At 34.5% G+C, this 20,054-nt stretch overlaps 5 protein-coding genes across 5 annotated transcripts; 4 read left to right on the top strand and 1 right to left on the bottom strand.

The window, feature by feature from the left end:
- Positions 1–3,612: 3,612 nt before the first annotated feature.
- Positions 3,613–4,875, top strand: LOC9317493 (probable F-box protein At2g36090). Its single transcript, XM_002879545.2, has one exon. It carries the CDS (start codon positions 3,913–3,915, stop codon positions 4,852–4,854), a length of 942 nt encoding a protein of 313 aa, XP_002879591.1. The 5' UTR covers positions 3,613–3,912; the 3' UTR covers positions 4,855–4,875.
- On the bottom strand, positions 4,871–6,295 carry LOC9315659 (casparian strip membrane protein 1). Its single transcript, XM_002881381.2, has 3 exons — positions 5,661–6,295; positions 5,318–5,441; positions 4,871–5,229 (listed from the first exon to the last, which is right to left on the bottom strand). Exons 1-3 carry the CDS (start codon positions 5,930–5,932, stop codon positions 5,014–5,016), a joined length of 612 nt encoding a protein of 203 aa, XP_002881427.1. The 5' UTR covers positions 5,933–6,295; the 3' UTR covers positions 4,871–5,013.
- On the top strand, positions 6,220–8,314 carry LOC9317494. The gene is given in 3 exon segments (XM_021029079.1): positions 6,220–6,238; positions 6,926–7,322; positions 7,494–8,314. Coding segments are annotated over 3 exon segments (624 nt in total). The 3' UTR covers positions 7,702–8,314.
- Positions 8,315–11,303: 2,989 nt separating this feature from the next.
- LOC9315660 (glycine-rich protein DOT1) lies at positions 11,304–12,589 on the top strand. The gene is made up of 2 exons (XM_021028063.1): positions 11,304–12,294; positions 12,325–12,589. The coding sequence occupies exons 1-2, from the start codon at positions 11,442–11,444 to the stop codon at positions 12,354–12,356; spliced, it is 885 nt and encodes a 294-aa protein (XP_020883722.1). The 5' UTR covers positions 11,304–11,441; the 3' UTR covers positions 12,357–12,589.
- Positions 12,590–18,280: 5,691 nt separating this feature from the next.
- Positions 18,281–20,038, top strand: LOC9315661 (peptidyl-prolyl cis-trans isomerase CYP18-2). Its single transcript, XM_002879548.2, has 6 exons — positions 18,281–18,462; positions 18,700–18,774; positions 18,871–18,932; positions 19,400–19,533; positions 19,636–19,720; positions 19,818–20,038. The coding sequence occupies exons 1-6, from the start codon at positions 18,391–18,393 to the stop codon at positions 19,861–19,863; spliced, it is 474 nt and encodes a 157-aa protein (XP_002879594.1). The 5' UTR covers positions 18,281–18,390; the 3' UTR covers positions 19,864–20,038.
- The last annotated feature ends 16 nt before the right edge of the window (positions 20,039–20,054 follow it).

Here is a 20,054-nt window from a genome sequence, read left to right on the forward strand (position 1 = left end):
TTGTTGGCAATGGGCTATTGAGAGTATGAAAAGTCTCAGAATTGATAAAATCATCTTTGCTTCTGAGGATTTGGATCTTATTGGAGCTGTCCTAAGGCCACCAGCTTGGCCCTCTTATAAGTTTCAGTCTCTTTTATTGTCTGAGGATTTAAGGAATTTTTGGGATTGGAACCTCCATGTAGAGATTAGAGCTACCAATCTAGGTGCTCATCTTATTGCCAAGAGTGTTACAATGGAGGATCGTCGCCAATCGTACGTAGCAACCGGGTTCCCCTTTTGGTTAAAAAAGCTTTTTGAGGATGAAAGTAGTATTGCTTAGTGTAATACTCATTGTGGTTGATCTAGATTGATTGTCTTTGATCCGAAGTTTGTATGTGTCACTAGTTTTATGAATATATATCAATCTTTCAGTGAAAAAAAAAAAAAAAAGACAAAGAAAAAACATTATCATAGAAGTATCTAGACTAGTATACCCACGTGCCACGCTACGTACACCTACGTCTAAGTATGTGTGCACTGTGATGTACATTTGTGTACATATAAACGTACGATATTTGTAGACTTGTGATTACGAAATTAATGTAATAATTAACAATAGACAAAGAATCCAAGTTTGATTTAGTAGGTATCTGACACACCTGGATTAATACTATAAAACTATATTTTTGAAAAAGATATGAGATCATCTGTGCAAGTTCATTGCACTTAGCAGTAATTGAGCACAAGATTGCTTTCCAATACAGAGAATTATGGCAAGAATAATGTATGAGTACTGACACAAATGAGATGTCTTAAACAAATGCTGCAATTAAGTTTGTAATTGACTTGATAGTTTAAAAGTAACCCGCTCCATATGGACAGATGAATGCTATTATTATATACCTTCTCTTTACGAAATTATCATAAGCATATAATTAGCATGAGACTTTTCAGACCTTATTCCGTGATACTATAATATCCAATTGATACATGGACCCTAACTTGGGCCTGTTTGAATATAGTCTCTAGGCACAAACTTGTGGCATTGGCGAATGATTTAAACCTGCAGAAAGTAAATTTTATAGGATTAGGAGCCACTTCTGACCGGTTTAGCGTGTCGGAACTGGAAGAACCCCTGTTCATAACTAATTAATTACGTAATTATATTCTAACTTGAACGTTGGAGAAACTTAGGGGCGACATTCCCAACTCCCAAGTCATATATCCTAGAGACAACCTCATCTTTGTTCCGCAGATTAATCATTCTTCTAAAAACTTTCGAAAGATGGATCATAGTCCTACTCCTATATAAACATACGACGCTTGCTCCGAGGTCAAAATTGCTCACCCTGCATCCTAGTAGATGCTCTCTTTGCTTCCCAAAAGTTTTCACCATCTTGAATAAAACTTCCATAGAAAAGACATTTTATGTCCGACAATACAAAGAGTTAGATTCTTTTTTAATGATATCTTCATTTTGTATCACGAACTCTAGATGTAGTACATTCGCTAACATCAGTGCTTGACTATATACTATATACAATCCAAAATAAAACTGTATATATGCAGTGGATTTTGCCTGTCAGATTATAAAGGGGAAAATTAGGTTGAGAGTAGGAACCGGATACACATACTATAATGTCGTCGGCTCATTTTTTATATCACACAATTGAAACCAAAAATATTTCTTAGTTTATTAAGTGTCTATTAAACTATTAATCAAATTCTAAGTATTTTCATTTCGATAAATATTTTTATGGTTTAACTATTATATATAGATTTTTTTCGTCAACTTTTTAACAATGTTCAAAGTTGTATACTATATTCATTACAAATCAATGTTATCCTAAACTCGATTGTTATCTACAACGAACCTGTTACTGCTGAAACAATATCACTACAAATTTAAGATAGATTAGTGATAGATGGTAGTAATAAAGTATAAACAAATTTGACAACAGTATTTTTAGCCATATGATATCTTCCTATATATCCTTTTAATTGAACACATTATTATTTTTAAAATTTTTGTTTGTATTTAAGAAAATGCCAAGACGACGTTATTTATTAATCTTCAATAATTTATCATGCTGCTGCAGATCATTTGTTGGCATTTCCTTTTCTCATTCAACCTTTTCCTTTTGGTTATTACTTACTAGTCAAATTTTTATAACACAAAAGCTGTATAAACCTAATCGACTGTGATGTCTTAAGATTTAAAAAGTTAAAATTAAGGGAACCCTTAATCTAATGTCCATTCCCTGTTGCTTTTAAAATTATATTTAACTATAAAAAAAGGTGATCTCATTGTCCATGTTAAAAAGTTGGCTAAGTACTAATCATGGGACGATCCAATGGCTAATGCTTGAACCGCTTAATTGAAGGTCATATAATTTTATACGATTTAACAGTTTATGAGATCGAATAATAATAACATATGACATATGTTCCATAAACCCAAAAACTAAAATTAAAAGCTATTTAAAATCTCCGACCATTCAAAGCCTTATTTATTTTACTTTTTTGTTCACCGGCCTTATACTTACTATGTCACATATTGTATTTTGCTACTAATACTGTATCGCCGACCCTTGCTAGTATAATTGAAATTACGGGTGATAAAAACAAGAAAAGAGAGATGGTATGATACTATCATACATTTAATTTATAACATGGGCCATGCCTTTCCCACCTTCTTACGTATCTTTATTTATGACTCCTTTGTTTGTGAATGCCTCGTCGCATATGTGTGTACGTTTCTGATCTTCATGATCATTTTATGTTTTTTTTGCATTAAGGATTCTGACACTAGTTGCGTCTGTACTTCTATGATCTAATCGAAATTTGGAAAAAGAAGCATTCGGTACTTGTATTAATCTTTTGTTATTTCTAGTAAATTACGTTAATGTTAAAGCCCTAAAGGTCATTATAATAGAAACACAAAAACAGAAGACTTTATTATATAGTACGTTAGATCAGAGCTTCTCTGTAGAAAGACATACCGAATGTTTGTTGGGCCTTTTCCAATGCAATGATAGCTAGCTAGGTCTGTGACTCACTGATTAACTGTTTAAATTTTTTATTTTATTTTCTTTCTAGTGAATTCTTATGTTTCTGATAATTTATTTTCAGAACTAACGCTAATTCTTGTGTGGATATCTTTAGACTTAGACAAAATTAGACAACTTTGATTAGTATATAAATAAACGATGTCTAGCTAAAATTAGCATGTAAGGCCTGTGTGTTTGAATATACAGTATAGTAAATATATGTAGTTTGACAATCAATACCAAATTCTTGAATAATGTATAATTGACAAAAAGAGTATATTTTGAATAGAATATACATATACATAAATATATATATATATATTATTTTTTTCTTTCTAGTGGGATATTCAAGTTGTCCGAAAATCGAATGGCATGTGAGGGTGATGATTTTGCTAAGTATTCTTCGCGTGGACATTTCTTACGTAAAATCTATAATTTTGTTCAAAATTTCATATATAGTCTCCTCAATCATGTGCGTGTAGTTTCCAAAAAATCTATAAATTCGACGAAAATCTATATGATAAAACACAATTGAAAGTTTGAAACAATTAATATAAATGATGTATCACATAGATCTTTTTCAAAAAAATAGTCCAAATTTTCTTCTATATCAATTTCATCAATCTTTTCAACCCCAACATAATTGCGTCAATTATCTATTATACTATACTAAGAAAATGACGTTATTAAAAAAAAATATCAACTTGCCCCAGTTTCGGTAGTGGTATTATTGTAATAAAAATAAAAAAGATGAACTTGTCAAACAAAAAGACTTTGACGCTCTTATATAAATACCCTTCACTGATTAACCAAAATATCATTAACTAAATAATCAATTATCACTCGCAATTAGTACTAATCACTCAGAGCAACGTGAACAGAGATGGCCTCCTCCTCCTCTACCACCGTAACAGATTTAATCTCCACCGTCCATCACGACATCATAGAGTCTCACATCTTGACACGTCTCGACGGCGCAACCTTAGCCTCCGTCTCTTGCGCCTCCTCATATCTTCACCATCTCGCTTCCAATGAGATCCTCTGGTCCAAAATCTGCCGGTCCACGTGGCCTTCTTGCTCCGATGGTTCTCGTTCTTTTTTCTCCGACGCTTATTCTATGGTTGAAACCGCCGGTTCAGTTTCTGATCTCGACCGTGCGTTTCCCGAATTGATCTCCGCCGTGGATCTTCACTACAAAGGGAAATTGATTTTCAGTAGAGTCGTTAAGACGGAGACTACGACGGCGTGGTTTAAGAGCTCGCCGTTGAGGATTGATCTGGTGGATACGAAGGATACGGTGGCGACGCCGATTAAGAGAAGACGGAGGACGGAAGACACGTGTCGTGATTTAGAGAAGGATTTGACTTTGAGCTGGATCGTGATTGATCCAATCGGGAAACGAGCGGCGAATCTATCGAGTCACCGGCCGGTGTCGGTGCAGAGGAACTGGATAAGCGGAGAAGTGGAGGCGCAATTCGCGACGGTGGTGGAGACGGTGGAGTGTGTGATCACGGTGGTCACGTGCGGAGAGGAGGAGATGCACGTGAGGGAAGTGAGTCTCAAGGTAGAGAAGATGGAGGGAACGCATTTGAACGGGAGGGACAGTTTGGTCATTTTGAGAAGTGTCATGGAGGGTAAAAGGGTAAATGGAAGAAGACGAGAAGTAGAATCGAAGAGAAGACATGAAGAGTTTATGGAGAAGAAGAGAGAGGTGAAGGAGAAGAAGATGAGGGTAGAATCGGTATTTGATATTTTGACTGTAGCTTTTGGGATTTTAGGCTTTGTGTCTTTTGTTGTGCTTTGTCTTTGGAGAACCTCTATATGAATCGGAAGCTTTTAAGTTAAACCAAAAGTCAAATTTCTTTTAAAAAACATAAACAACTTCAATTACATTTTCACACAATAATACCAATTGTCATGTTACACAAAGCCACAAACATATACAACAAGTACATTACGATCTTGACACTTAAAAAAGATGAAATCAGTGCCTCTTGAGGGCGATGGCGGAGATGATGATGAGAACAATGAAGAAGAGAATCGCGATAGAAGCTGCTACAACAGCGGTGCTCACGTTTTGGCAAAAGTCTCCAAACTGCTGACAGATAGGGAGCCAGTTGGTGCTTTGGTTGCCGTTGTGTGCAAGGTAGACGATTGATGCTGCGGCTGCTGCTGCTGATGTGTTGAGCGTCACGACCAACTTTATATATACCACCATAACATAATAGAGAGTGAGTAATATGAACTTAAGAAAAAGAAATGAATTATATAGGTATAAGGTAAGTTACAGTATCGAAGATGAGGAGGATCAGCCGAGGCGCGACAGCGAGTGGACGGACAATAGTTACGATGGAGAATGGAAGTGAAAGGACGAGATAGCTAGCGACTATGGCTACGGCTATCACAAAGTACCTTAAAAAACGATTTATATTATCTCATTAGGTCACTAACCGCACAATGATATAACAGGAACATGACTTGACTTACTATTAACTCGAATTTAAATATTTGATTTCAAGAAAACTATAACAAATTAGAAGTATATGGTTCACCATCGTAGTTAGAGATATAATATATGCATTAATTTTGTAAACATATGTAAATAAGTAACGAAGATAGGAATGGACGTACTGAAATGCAGGAAGGTCATCGTAACCGGCTTGGAACTGGAGGAACTGAGTAAAGAAGGGAAGAGTCTCCTGGGCGGTGTACATGACAGAGGCAGCTCCGATGGTGACTCCTATGGCCGCCAAACGGAGGAGGAAATCGAATATGGCTAAACCTCTCTTGGCACCACCTCCTGCGGCGGCTGCCACGAAGCCCTTCTTCTTCACGACATGGCTTGAACTTTTGGTGACAGTGCTTGGCTCGCCGACGTCAATGGTGGTGGACTCTTTCGCCATTTTCTCTTGCAATTGGGGTTTAAAAGAAAGAGAAAGTGTGTTCTTTGTGTATTAGAATGTTTTTGTAGTTGTGGTGGGAAACTAATGGAAGATGGACTAGTGTTTATATAGTGCTTGTATTAAGCATTGTTTGATTAGGAATAATTAGTAGCTGATTAACGATGAGCTTTTTTTTAATAGTTTGATATTGAGTTTAGTTGATTTGTTAGGGTCTGGGGAGAGGAGTTGTTGCTTCTTACTTTCCCCCACTTGACTCTAACAATTGAACAGAAGTAAATTGTAAACTAATGAAGTTGGTATCCGTTCGTAGGCAAAAGTAGTGCTTAATAATGTGTGATTTATGTTCAATTTATTCCATGCCAATTGTACAATCGAACTTTGTTATAGCATTAATTTGGTAAATAAAAAATTAGATACATAATAATTCACAACTTTTAGTGATTTTGATACAAATTTCTTTTCAACTTGAAAAATCAATTACCATGTAACTCTTTCTAAATGGCCAGATGTTAGATATAAGCCTAAAATGGTCCAACAGCGCCAGCCCAAACAAAAACTAATGTAAAATTTGCAAATTTGGGCTTTTTGATTTCAAAAGCCTAGCCCAGAATCATTCCCCCTTCAAACTTTTGATTTTCAGATATACAAAATACAAAAAAATATTCCCCTCAAGCTATATTCCAGCAAAATATTCCCCTAGATATCTTGATAAAATCTTTTTATTTTTTTCAAATTCAAAATTTGATAATGGAAATATTGTGAATTTGTCAATATTTCAATTTAGAAAATTTAATACTATCTCTAAAAGTGTTATTTACATTGCCTACCAAAAAAAAAAGTGTTATTTACATTTAGCTTTATCTTATTTTAAGAAATTAGGTTAAGCTTTTTTTTCTATATAAATTGATGTATATATCTCTTCTTCTTCTGATGAGGTTTAACAAATAATTATTGGCAGTGTATCACGCTGGAGAACGTTTTCTTGAACGTTAGGATTCTCTGTATCTCTTTCAAATAAGATCAAATGGCTAGGTGCTTTTGTCGGACTAGACGTCCGCCGATGGATCCATAGCATCCGCTTCTTCAGCCGTCTTCGCTCGTCACACCCTCTCGTTGTCGGACTAGACGTCCAATGAACACCCGGTGGTTCCGATCCTCCACCGGATATTCTCCAACTATGTGTTGGTACCCGCTGTCTCATCATCCAGTTGTCTCACTGTAAGCGCATGCCCGACGTCCTTCGAAGTTTCTTGGAGGATGAGACAATCACTTTCGTTGGAGTCTGGAACAGTCAAGACAAGGATAATCTCGAGAGATTCCGCCATCAGTTGGAGATATGGAGACTTCTCGACATAAGGCACTATCTGGCTACGTGGCTCCGCAATAGTTCGTTTGAGCAGGGCCGGTCCGAAGTTTCTAAATTTTTTTTAATGCCCTACGCATAATTAACAATTTGGGCCTTTTTGTTAATGTAAAAAAAAAAAAATTCTCCCAAAAAAAGTGTTTAACAATGTGAGACCCTAAGCGGTGGCTTCACTTGCTTGCCCTCCGGACCGGCCCTGTTTGAGAAGATTGTGGAGGAGTGTTTGGGGCACGAGGGAGTGAGGAAAGATAAGGAGATATGTAGGAGTAATTGGGGAGCTCGCAGCCTTTCTCATGATCAAATTGTTCAGGCGTCACATGATGTCTATGTTTTCTGCAAGCTTGGTGTTAAGGAACGTCTCTGGAAAGAGAGCTCTAATCTTTCTTTTGTTGGGGTGTGTTTCTGAGGAAAGATCTTTTCTTTTAAAATAATTAATTAATGTCTTTTTTTTTTTTTGTAGCTAGTTGTTTTGATAATGAACGTTTTCTAGGTCAAAATCCTTAGTCGCCAAAACACCACGCATGCTTTATTAACAGAAAACAAGAATTAAAAAGACGTCTATGTTAACACTCCTGTCCTATATTAAAAAAAAACATGTATGTATATCAAACACGGGAATACAGGATCATAGATGTTTTGACCAACACTGTGATTTCCAATGGCTCAGATTAAGGGTTAAATATAATAAATTCCTTTCTTAGAAGACGAAATTGGTTCTTAACATTTTTAAAAAGAAGAAGAAGAAGAAGATGAAGATGAAATTGGTTGTGGGATCATTGTGTGCACTGGTCATGTTGGACAAGGATGAAGAAAAGAATTTGTGAAAGGGTCGAGTGATCATCGTGTTTTGATGTAACTCACAAGTCACAATACTATGGGCCTACGGTTTTTCTCTTGGAAGACGGCTGGCTCCGAAGGAAGAGATATGTCCGCGAGGCCGCGGCACCTTAACTGTGTAACATTTTAAAATTCTGTAATGTGTAAACTAAACATGTAATATATATATAACACTTCACATACGAACATGTATGCTTCCTCAACTAACATGTAAAATCTTTCAATCATTAAGTTACCATGAATTGGGTATTACAAAACGAAAACATGCATTTTTTTAAAAATAAATTTTTACTAGGATGAAATTATATTTTAATATATCAGTCAAAAATATACATAATGTGGAATATTAATTAGCAGTTTTAGTCCTTAACATTTTACTCTATTTTTTTGTATATTGATAAGTTCTTAAACTTTATAGAAGTGTGCTTCTATATCTTTCATGACAATCATAAGCCTAAACCCATTTGTCAAAAGTTTAGGAAAGTATTAAAGGAGCCACTTGTGAAACAAAGTGAAATGGTTGGGTCCACTTTCATATGTAAAAAACTACACTTTGCGGCCAACTAAAACCTGTCAAGACTCAAGACTTAGAATCGAAGGGTCGGGCATACACCATGCATGCTATGGTTCGGTTTAAACACCTCTTTAGTCTTTAGGCTATCCTCTCACATTTCAATTGGCATTCAGGTTAGTTTTGGCTTTGGTACGGTTTAGTTAGGTTCGGTTAGTTTGATTTTAGTAAAATTGTAAACAAAGTCTAATCAATGTCGTTTTGATACGGTTTTGGTTCGGTATTGTTAGCGTTAGGTTAGATTACGGTTGTCTTTGTCTTATACAGTATTTAGCATGTGTTAAAATTTCATAGTATAGAATAATGAATTAGTGTGAATGGTATGTAAGATGCTTGTTATCTGCAATGAAATTTGTTATAAATAAAATCAAGCTAAATTGACATAATATACATTTGACCTTAATAAATATATATCACATTCACGAAAAAGGGTTAAAATATAAATTTTCTTATTATTAATCCCCTAAATAAGATTTTTGTGATGAAACTTACCTATTTATTTTGTTCTAATGTAGTTATAAACTTTATTAACAGAAAGAGAATAACAAGTGGGTCTGTGATTGGAAAATATATCTCTCCAGTGTTGCTAATTTGCTGGATGGCACATTTCATTGTCATTGCCAAAAGGCCCAAAACACTAATAATGAGGGTTTCACATGGCCTTTTAATTATAATAAAAAATCATATCTTTTCAAAATTTCTTGATAATGAAATATGTATAGACATTCTAAAAAGACAACTAACTGGAGGTCATATATTCGTGTAATTAATTACGTTTATGCAAAGTTTACACCTATATATTGCCTTGTAAAAATATTAGAGGAGAGCCACTAATAAACACAAGTTGTTAGGAATTGATTTTAAATTCTGAGAGTTAGTGTAGACATAGGAGTGAGTCAGATATCCATAAAGAACAATATGATAATATGTGAATAGGTCTGATTCATTATATTTACAGTATATATAATTAGTTGATTAAATATGTCATTTATGCAATATGGGAGACAACCAAACATACACACACAAGTGGCATTACTTACTGATCTGAAATTAACACACAAGTGTTCGTATCTTTTATAGTAAGAGCATCATTATAGGGGGATGTTAGCTGAATCTTAGGTATTAACTATTTAATTTAAATCACTTAAATACCTAAGAGGTGCCACATGTCACGTTTTGATTGGGCGGATTTCACATATTCTACAGATACGCATTCTAATTTCTTCGAAAATAGAGCTCGAGTTCGTGATCGAGGTATGCATCAACAATTGAATAATGATTTGGTCGAGCATAAATGGACAAATATAGAAGAAATTAAGTTTAAAATATTTGTGATTTATGTTATAAATTGTCTCTCATGTATGTTTTAATTTTTTTAATTTGCAACAATTATTAAATTTTCTATAATTATAAATTTTATTTTTATATTAATATTTCTTTTTCTAAGAACCACATGTTAAAAGCCTACCATTAATCACACAAAAATCTTAACTCAAAAATACTATCTCTTAACAATCACTTTTACAAATAAATTATTTAAATATTACTAAGATCTATCTCTAAGAAACTACCTATAATCATTGGCGGACCCATGTTGGAGGAAGGTGGGTCAGCTGACACACCTTAAATTTATATATTCAAGACTTTGATGAGTGCCTGTAATGCATCTGTGGCTAATTTGGTAACATGTGCTAGTTCTGACCCACCAAATCCTGGTTCGATTCCTCAAATTTGTTAATGTTTTACAAAGTATATTTTTTAACATAATGTAATTGACCCATGTAAAAAAAAATCTTGGGTCCGCCACTGCCTATAATGATGCTCTCAATCACGCATATATATTGGTACGTGATATACATACAGTATAGTAAACCTCATAAACCGTTAACCGTATATGTGGATAAAAGTGTATCGGTCTACCGTCTATAAACGGGAAGTGTTGTTAACTAGCTAGTGGACTGGTCGTTATCTTATTCAAACTTCGTAAGACTTTAACTCAACAAGATTACCAAATGGGGTAAATCGAAGACTGGCCAATCACTTTGCGAAGCTATAGATTTTAGCTGATCAAAACTTGTTTTTATAAATATGAAAACAAATTTAGTCTAGAGATTTCTATTAGTGCTCGTCGATGTGTTAACACTCGTATATATAAATCTCATATAATACATTTTGGTTAAAGAAAAATGTACTATCATATATATACACGAAATGATATTTTGTAGTTAAAAATACCATTTCGAATGCTTTCCGACTAATGTCAGGGGGTAGCCAGACAGTGTGGTAGACTTTCGGAGAGAAGTCCACTCTGAAGCACTTCGGTGTGTTTCTACCGAAGCTGACCGGATCAGCCGATATGGTTTGTTAAAAAAAAAAATTACCATTTCATTGGAAAACGTCTCAAGAAATAAATATTTAATGCTAGCATACCAACCACAAAAAAAACTTATTGTTGTTATTAATTCCACCGTATTGTGACCTAAAAGTTTAAAACCTATACATAAAACAGTGTTCGTAGTTATATATAACAGAATTACCTATAATCATGACATTCCTAGATAAAAGCACATAAGATCAAATGAAATTGATAGGTTAGGTATGGGCCTCAACGTGTAAAATTTAGGACATCCATCCTATGTGCAACAAACGCGGTTGGGTCTCATGAAATGCCTATAAATACGGACACATTCTCAAAGCAAACTCACCTCACAACTAAATCTTAAGTAGAAAGAGTGAACATGGCTAGTCACAAAAATCTCTTCTTTCTATGTTTCATAATAGGTTTAGGGTTATGTTCTGCAAGACGAGCACTTCTCTCCTCCTCTGAATCCGAGGCTGAAGTCGCTGCCTATGGCGTGAAAAGTGGTTTAAGTGTCGGTGTTGGTGTTGGTATAGGTGGTGGTGTTGGTGGTGGCGGCGGAGAAGGTGGCGGTGCTGGCTACGGTGGAGCTGGTGTTATTGGCGGAGGTGGAGGTGGTGGACATGGTGGTGGTGCTGGAGGAGGCGGCGGCGGCGGTCCTGGAGGAGGATCTGGTTACGGAGGTGGAAGCGGTGAAGGTGGTGGAGCTGGTGGGCATGGTGAGGGACATATTGGTGGAGGCGGAGGTGGTGGACATGGTGGTGGTGCTGGCGGAGGAGATGGTGGTGGTCCTGGAGGAGGCTACGGAGGTGGAAGTGGTGAAGGTGGTGGAGCTGGATACGGAGGAGGAGAAGCTGGTGGGCATGGTGGAGGTGGAGGAAGCGGAGCAGGCGGCGGTGGAGGAGGTGGCGGTGCACATGGTGGAGGGTACGGTGGTGGACAAGGTGGTGGTGCTGGAGGAGGATATGGAGGTGGAGGTGCAGGTGCCGGTGGACATGGAGGTGGTGGAGGCGGTGGAAATGGTGGTGGTGGAGGAGGAGGTTCTGGCGAAGGAGGAGCTCATGGTGGTGGTTACGGAGCAGGAGGTGGAGCTGGAGAGGGATATGGTGGTGGTGCAGAAGCTGGAGGACATGGTGGAGGAGGAGGAGGTGGTGGTGGTGCCGGAGGTGGAGGAGGAGGTGGTGGAGGTTATGCTGCTGCTTCAGGATATGGTCACGGTGGCGGTGCTGGTGGTGGAGAAGGAAGCGGTGGCGGTGCTGTTGGTGGAGAAGGAAGCGGTGGCTATGTACCCTGAAAAAATATCTCTATGGAGCATAACGGCCATTGAGTGAAGTGTCATATCTAGTAAGGGACTACTATATATAGTTTCAAGATATATATATGTGGCAATAAATAGAGTATTCCTTCGTATAATTAGCCGTTAAAAGGCGGCTATTGTTGAAGTTTTTAAATTGTACCAATATTGTTGTAAGCTACTACGTGTGTGTCAAGTTTTCATAAATGGAGATCATAGTTGTTCCTAAGTAAGCGTGATGTAGAATCTATATTAGATTAAATTGACGAAGTATGCATGAGTGAATTAGGACAAATACAACTTTGATTTGGTACATGACAAGTGACAATATGAAGAACATTAGAAACGTCAATGATGGTACGTACAAGCTATATGTTTAGAGTTGAAAAGAAGCATGAGAGTTTGAAGTATGTATATTTCAAACAATATACTTCAAACTGACATTAAAAACATAAGTAATGGTATGTTCAAGCTATATTAAGAGTTGAAAAGAAGCATGAGAGTTCAGAGCATATGAAGGGTTAAAAACAACACTTTAACAAAAAAAAAAGGGTTAAAAACAAGAGAAATCTATATATATAATGAGAGAGTTTTCACTCCATTTAGAGTGTCAACATAGGCGACACATCAGCGTACACGTCATCATACATTTTTAATAGGTATAAAATGTTACCAAAAAGATTCGAACCCCTTACCCAATACATTTAATAGGTGCATTTCAAACCAAATTGCCATTTAAATCGTTTTGATTGATATCAAAATTTAAATTATATATATGACTTTATAAAACTTCCACTCAATTTATTTATTAAACGAAGAAACATTAAAAAAAATTTCACATACTTTTATATTATCATCTTTTAATAAAAGAAAATATTTTTTCATAAACAATAACATTGTTTAATATAATATAAACGGCCATTTTCAACCCCAACTATTTGGGGGCGGGTTTTTCCAATCCAAACTAAGACCCTCCGTCAATTTCTACCCAAACTCAAAACTAGTTCAAATTCAAAACCTAAACTAATGAAAATTAGCCGATTTCAACACGACAGAAGACGGTGTTAGCTCGGGATTTAATGGCTGCTGAGTCAGCGATATCGTGGCATTGACGTGGCGGGAAAACGGGCATTTTCAACACCAACTATTTGGGGTTGGGTTTTTCCAACCCAAACTAAGACCCCCCCCCCCCCGGTCAATTTCTACCCAAACTCAAAACTAATTTAAATTCAAAACCCAAGCCGCTGCTATATTCATGTAATCTTGTAGTTGGGTCGTGAGAGAAAAACTATTTATACATCGAAGGTGATCTATCATTCGATAGTCCGACTGTGTATTACTTACCATGTGATGGATCTTGGGGTTGTATGATTTCTAAAACAATATGGTATTGTCTCCATTTGTGTCGAGTTGAAATTTTAATGAATGGCAGTGTGTTACCATAGCTTTAGAGTTCATGAAGAATTGTTATGCGGATTGAAATTGTTGTGAATTATAGTGATGATGATTCAGGTCACGAGACTATAAACACAATTGATTTCAGACAAGTTTCCAGATAGAATGTCTGTACAATGATTCCACTGCAGGAAGAAAGACAAAATCTTTAGACGGACACAATTGCTAGACCAAACTATTCAGGAACAGATTTTGCTTTTTCTTGCTATTGCTACATTTCTTTCAGATTCCGTTTACAGTGCCTGTGAATTCATAAAATCGACGAACATTTTTCTGTTTCGAGAGAAAATGAAGAACCCTAATTTTAATTTTTCCCCAAAATTAGAACGACGTCGTTTCGTTGTTTGAAGGGGAAAAAAATAAAACGTCGTCGTTTTCATTGACCAGAAGCCACGTCAGTGAAAACGACGACGATTTATTTTTTCCCGCCCCCAAATAGTTTGGGGTGGAAAAACCCGCCCCCAAATAGTTGGGGTTGAAAATGGCCGTTTTTCCGCCACGTCAATGCCACGATATCGCTGACTCAGCAGCCGTTAAATCCCGAACTAACACCGTCTTCTGTCGTGTTGAAATCGGCTAATTTTCATTAGTTTAGGTTTTGAATTTGAATTAGTTTTGAGTTTGGGTAGAAATTGACGGGGGACCTTAGTTTGGGTTGGAAAAACCCGCCCCCAAATAGTTGGGGTTGAAAATGACGGTTTTTCCCACAAAAATATGTGAATAGAAGTTAATATACAAATAGATAATTCAAAAATAGAAGTTAATGAATTAATAAAACACAGCACAAAAATATATAAGATAAAAATATGAATAAAAATTAGAAGCATATAGATAATTTTCAAATACATATAATTTATATATGAGAAGTAGAAAACAAAAAAATATGTTATCACGCTAGAAAGACATTAACCTTTTCAAGATTTATAAAATATTTAGATTAAAAAAATTTTATATGATAGTAAACTATAGAATTTAGATTACACGAAATAAGAATATCTATTTTTCAAGAAAAAAGTATGTATCCAAAATCAAGATAAAATATATATAAAATTGTATAATATATTTAAGGAAAGAATTGTGATTTAAAAGTACAATTAGATATAAGATTTCTTTAAACAATAACGTTAGAGTGCAATGTTTCATGGAAAATGCAATGTATGAGAATAGGAAGAATCCAAATATAAAATTTAATATGTAGGAAAAAGAACATTTTATAATAGACAAGAAAAAATAAAATATAAAAATGAAATAGATAAAGAGAATATAATTTTAATGTAAGTTTATAATGAATCAAAAATTTAATCAATTATTTTAACGAAAAGAACGTGAAAAGAGATAAAATGTCGCGAGGTGGACGACTGCATATTAGAATATGACGAATAAAATGACAGCGAAATAATTTCAAGAGAAATTGACTAAATTCAAAAAGATGTATGAACATGACATGGTCGAGATTGTATTATATTTCTCTGAATTTTTTCAACTAATTTTTTACCACGTGTTACCTAAAAATTTGTTGTTTTTTTCAAGAGAAACATTATTCTCAATAAAATCTATGTTATATATCATTTCATAAATAGGTTTATGTCATTATAGATTTATCTTTTAAAATTCAATATATATATTTATATTCACGGCTTATATTGTTAATAGTTTATAAGTAAAATCCCGCGCATTGCGCGGGGTCACAAATCTAGTTATGTAAAGTAGACACTTTTTCAACAAATAATTTGTAAAATAGGTAGTTTTTTTAGAAATTGGAAAAATAGACAATTTTCTCTTTCTTCTCTAATACAACTTTTTGTGTAATAGAGATTTTAGTAAATGACTTATATAACCTTTTATTGTTTTCTTGTTTTGTTAGATAATGACAAAATTGACTTAAAGTCAAATATTTTTTTCTTTTTCTTTCTTATTTTCACTTAAATACTTTTAGTTTGTTTTGCTAGAAATTCTTTATAAAATAAATTACCACAATAACATCTTAATCTTTAAAAAATTTATGTGAATTTAAAAAGTCTAATTTTGCTATATTTACGGATACGTAACATTTTTTTATTATTTGATCTTAATCCGACGGTGTACGTAATAATGTAAACGATGGTGTACAAACGGTAGTGTACAAACGGTAGTGTACGTCAAAAATATAAGAAGTAATGTATGATACTGATTTTAGAAGGTGATATACAAAGTATGATAGTGTATAAGGTGGTGTATAAATGGCAATTTATAATGGTGTATAACTACATAATACGATGGTGTACGAAGATGATGTAAAGTATGGTGTACACAATATTAATAGTGTACATGAAATGATGTAATAGTGGGTCGCACCATACACCACCTTTTGTACCGTCTACGATATCGTACACCTTCACATATTTTGTACAAACATCAGTGTACGAGATGATGTACACAAGTAAATTGAAATAATAGTTTATACATTCTCTATAAGTGTATACCAAGTTTTGTACATTTTATCTACCAATCTCGTATGTTGTCATTTAAAAGTTGTGTACACCGTTTCATCCACCAATCTCGTACATCATAATGGTTTACATCATTATGTACACCATCAAAAGTAATTTAATTATGTACACCATCATGTACACCATCATATTGAATATAATATTTGGTTTATACAATCACCATGTTTGTACAAATATATTGAACAATTATTACTTCAATTTATAAGTAGGAGACAAGTCGGTGTACTTGATGATTTATGAAATATCGGTGTACAAGTGTTAGTGTACAAAACGGTTTTTGAAATGTTTGTGTATGAGAATAGTGCCATGAAAATATAAAAATCAAGGTGATTAAAAAAAATATCTTTAAAAATAATTATTCAAGACAAAAAAAAAAACAAATAGATAAAGAATAAAATAACAAAATAAAAATGGTCCCTCATATTCTTTTTCTTCTTTCTCAAAATAAGGGATATTTTAGTATTTGATGTGTATTTTGTCTTTTAGTCTATTAGACAAAAGCTCTATCTCACAAAAAAGTAAGAAAGTGTCTATTTCTCTAATTTTAAAAAAAACTACATACTTTACAAATTACTTTTTAAAAAGTGTTTACTTTTCTAAAAAGCCCTAAAAACAATTCTCATGCAAAATATCCAGTTTTAGTTTAAGAAATGACAAAAATCAACCTTTAATGGTACGAATCTTCAAATTAAGTTATAAGAAAAAATGGAAAAATTATTGCTAGCTACACGAACTATACGCCAACACATCACTACACATGCAGACTATTTTAATGTCTCGCTAACTACACGAACTATTGGTATTACATACGGACATCCCCGAATTATCATCGGTTATGTGTGCAACACCATAACCATCATTTTCAGATAATATAAATATCTTGTTAACTACACGAAGTATTTTTTTTTTTTTGTCAACTACACCAAGTATTTTCCATCAATTTTTTTTTAAAAGTAATTAAAAAATAAAAAATAACTAAAAAGTAAATATTACGCTGTTATAAATTATATATATATATATATTATAACTTTTAATGCATTATACTTTTAAGTTAAATTAATTTAACTAATTTAATATTTATTATATTAAATTGTTAAAAATTTAAAATAGTCACTTAGTTAAATTATACCTCACTATAAGTTAAATAAAACTAAATAATATAGTAAACCGAATCGAACTCCCGACTGGTCAAGCTTGATTCTCATAATAAAATATCTTTAACTCCAAGAGGATTATTATGTAATAATGACGTGGACAGATCCAAGTGGATCCTACCAAAAATGTGTGAGATCCGACCCCAACACATATGCAGTATCCCTTATAATTTTAAGTTAAATTAATTAACTATTTTTTAATGCACACACATATTTTATATGAAATTAATTTAACTAAATTTTTAAGTGTCACTTAATTAAATTATAATTTACATTGATATATGTGTGCATTATAATTTAAATTGATATATTATATAGTTTTATTTAACTTATTAGTTTTAAAAAAAAATTGATGAAAATATTTCGTGTAGTTGACAAAAAAATGAAATACTTCGTGTAGTTAACAAGACATTTATATTATTTGGAAATGATGGTTATGGTGTTGCACACATAACCGATGATAGTTCAGGGATGTCCGTATGTAATACCAATAGTTCATGTAGTTAGCGAAACATTAAAATAGTCTGCATGTGTGGTTATGTGTTGGCGTATAGTTCGTGTAGCTAGCAATGATTTTTCCAAAAAAAAATATATATCAAACCTTACATGTCCAATGCAATTTGACCAAAAAAAGAAAGAAAGAAAAATGTCCACGGTTACACACTTGATTAGTTGAGATAATTCATATAGTGGGTTGCACTTGCACACGTTCGTGTTTGTGTAATTGATATTAATTTGGGCCGAACTTAATTTTTTAATAGTTTCAACCTCTAATATCAATTACACTAAGGCCCAAGCGATTTATAAAATTCGAGCCGACCCATAAACCGATAAAGAATCAGATCCGACCCGATAAAGGTAGGAGAGTTGCGTCGCATCGTAGTCTCCTTCGGTTCCCGACGAATTGCTTCTTCTCTTTCTCTTCGTCGCTGAAAAATGTCGGCGAGACCTGAAGGAAGTCCGCCGGAGGTTACGCTCGAGACCTCCATGGGTCCTTTCACCGTCGAGGTTTCTCTCTCACTCTTGCTATTATTCCCCTTTTCATTGTCGAATCAACCAAAAAAATTCCAGCCATTACATTCATATAGGGCTTGCACGAACGAACTTGAGATCTAGATTTCATTCTCTAATTCAACATTCCGTTTGTATTTTTCTTGAATCGAGCTTCTCCGTGTGAAGATTTTAGGGTTTACAATGGTTTGATTTGTGTGTCAATTTTTGCTCAGATGTATTATAAACACTCAGATGTATTATAAACACTCCCCGAGAACTTGCCGGAACTTCGTTGAACTATCCCGGAGAGGTCACCGAATCGTCAAGGTTTGTTTTCTTTGTTTCTAATCTACTTTTCGTTGTACTTGGAATCTTAGATCATCACTGTGATGAATTTTTAAGGACTTTGTTGATTTGTTGCAGGATTTCATTGTGCAAGGTGGGGATCCTACAGGAACTGGAAGAGGTGGTGAATCCATTTATGGGTACGTTTCAATGTTTTATCTTATAATCGTTTTTCCTTTATCTTACTTGTCGATTCCGTGGGTTTGTTAGTAATCGAATTTGGATCAGTTATGGCTAAGCTCTGATGAAGTTAGTTTTGGTGGGGATAAAATCAATCTCTGATGAAGTGTAGCTCTCTTAGGCTTTGGTGAAGTTACTTTTCTTTTGATATTTACTCAAGACTAACTGAGATGTTGAAATTGGGGAAAACCTTTCATTATTCAAAACTTCTGAGCATGATGTATATAGTCGACTAGCACAAGTTTTTACAAGTCTCAAGTTGATTGACACTACTCAAGTTGCTTTATTAAATGTCCATTTCAATCTTGTTTTGTGTCCACTGATGTGTTTCAGAGGCTTGAAACACCAAAGCTTTTACTTTGTAGGATATTTTATATTGATCTAGCTTTTGTCTTATGTTTTTTTTTTGCCTTGCTCCTTTTCCTAGTTCGAAGTTTGAGGATGAGATAACCAAAGAGTTGAAGCACACAGGAGCTGGAATTTTATCAATGGCAAATGCTGGTCCTAATACAAATGGGAGTCAATTCTTTATTACTTTAGCGCCACAACCGTCCTTGGATGGTAAACACATTTCATCTCTTGAATACACTCGTTTAATATCTTACAATGTTTTGAGATCATTGACTGCTGTGCTCTTCTTTAACATCTATATGCAACTTTCAGGAAAGCACACAATATTTGGCAGAGTGTGCCGTGGTATGGAGGTGATCAAGAGGCTCGGTAGTGTCCAAACTGATAACACCGACAGGTAAAGTTTACTTACTCATTCGAAATCAACAATAATTGACCACCCATTGAAAAAACCGAGTAATTGAAGCAATCTCTTTCCTATTCTCAATTTCCAGGCCAATCCATGAAGTGAAGATTCTGAGGACTAAAGTGATCGATTGATTGGGGCAGAGAAGTTTTTGTTAAGGAGAAGAAGCATTAGTAAAACGTACGTTTTATGGCATGAAGAACTATATAACTCTGTACTGGTCCTTGATACTATTGTAGACTGGTTTTGACTCTACTTCGATTATAAAAAAAAACGATTTAAATCCTTTAAATGACTATTTTATTTCTTCTTGTATTTTGCCTCG

Source organism: Arabidopsis lyrata (genome assembly GCF_000004255.2).
Source record: "Arabidopsis lyrata subsp. lyrata unplaced genomic scaffold ARALYscaffold_4, whole genome shotgun sequence".
Classification (NCBI taxonomy): domain Eukaryota; kingdom Viridiplantae; phylum Streptophyta; class Magnoliopsida; order Brassicales; family Brassicaceae; genus Arabidopsis; species Arabidopsis lyrata.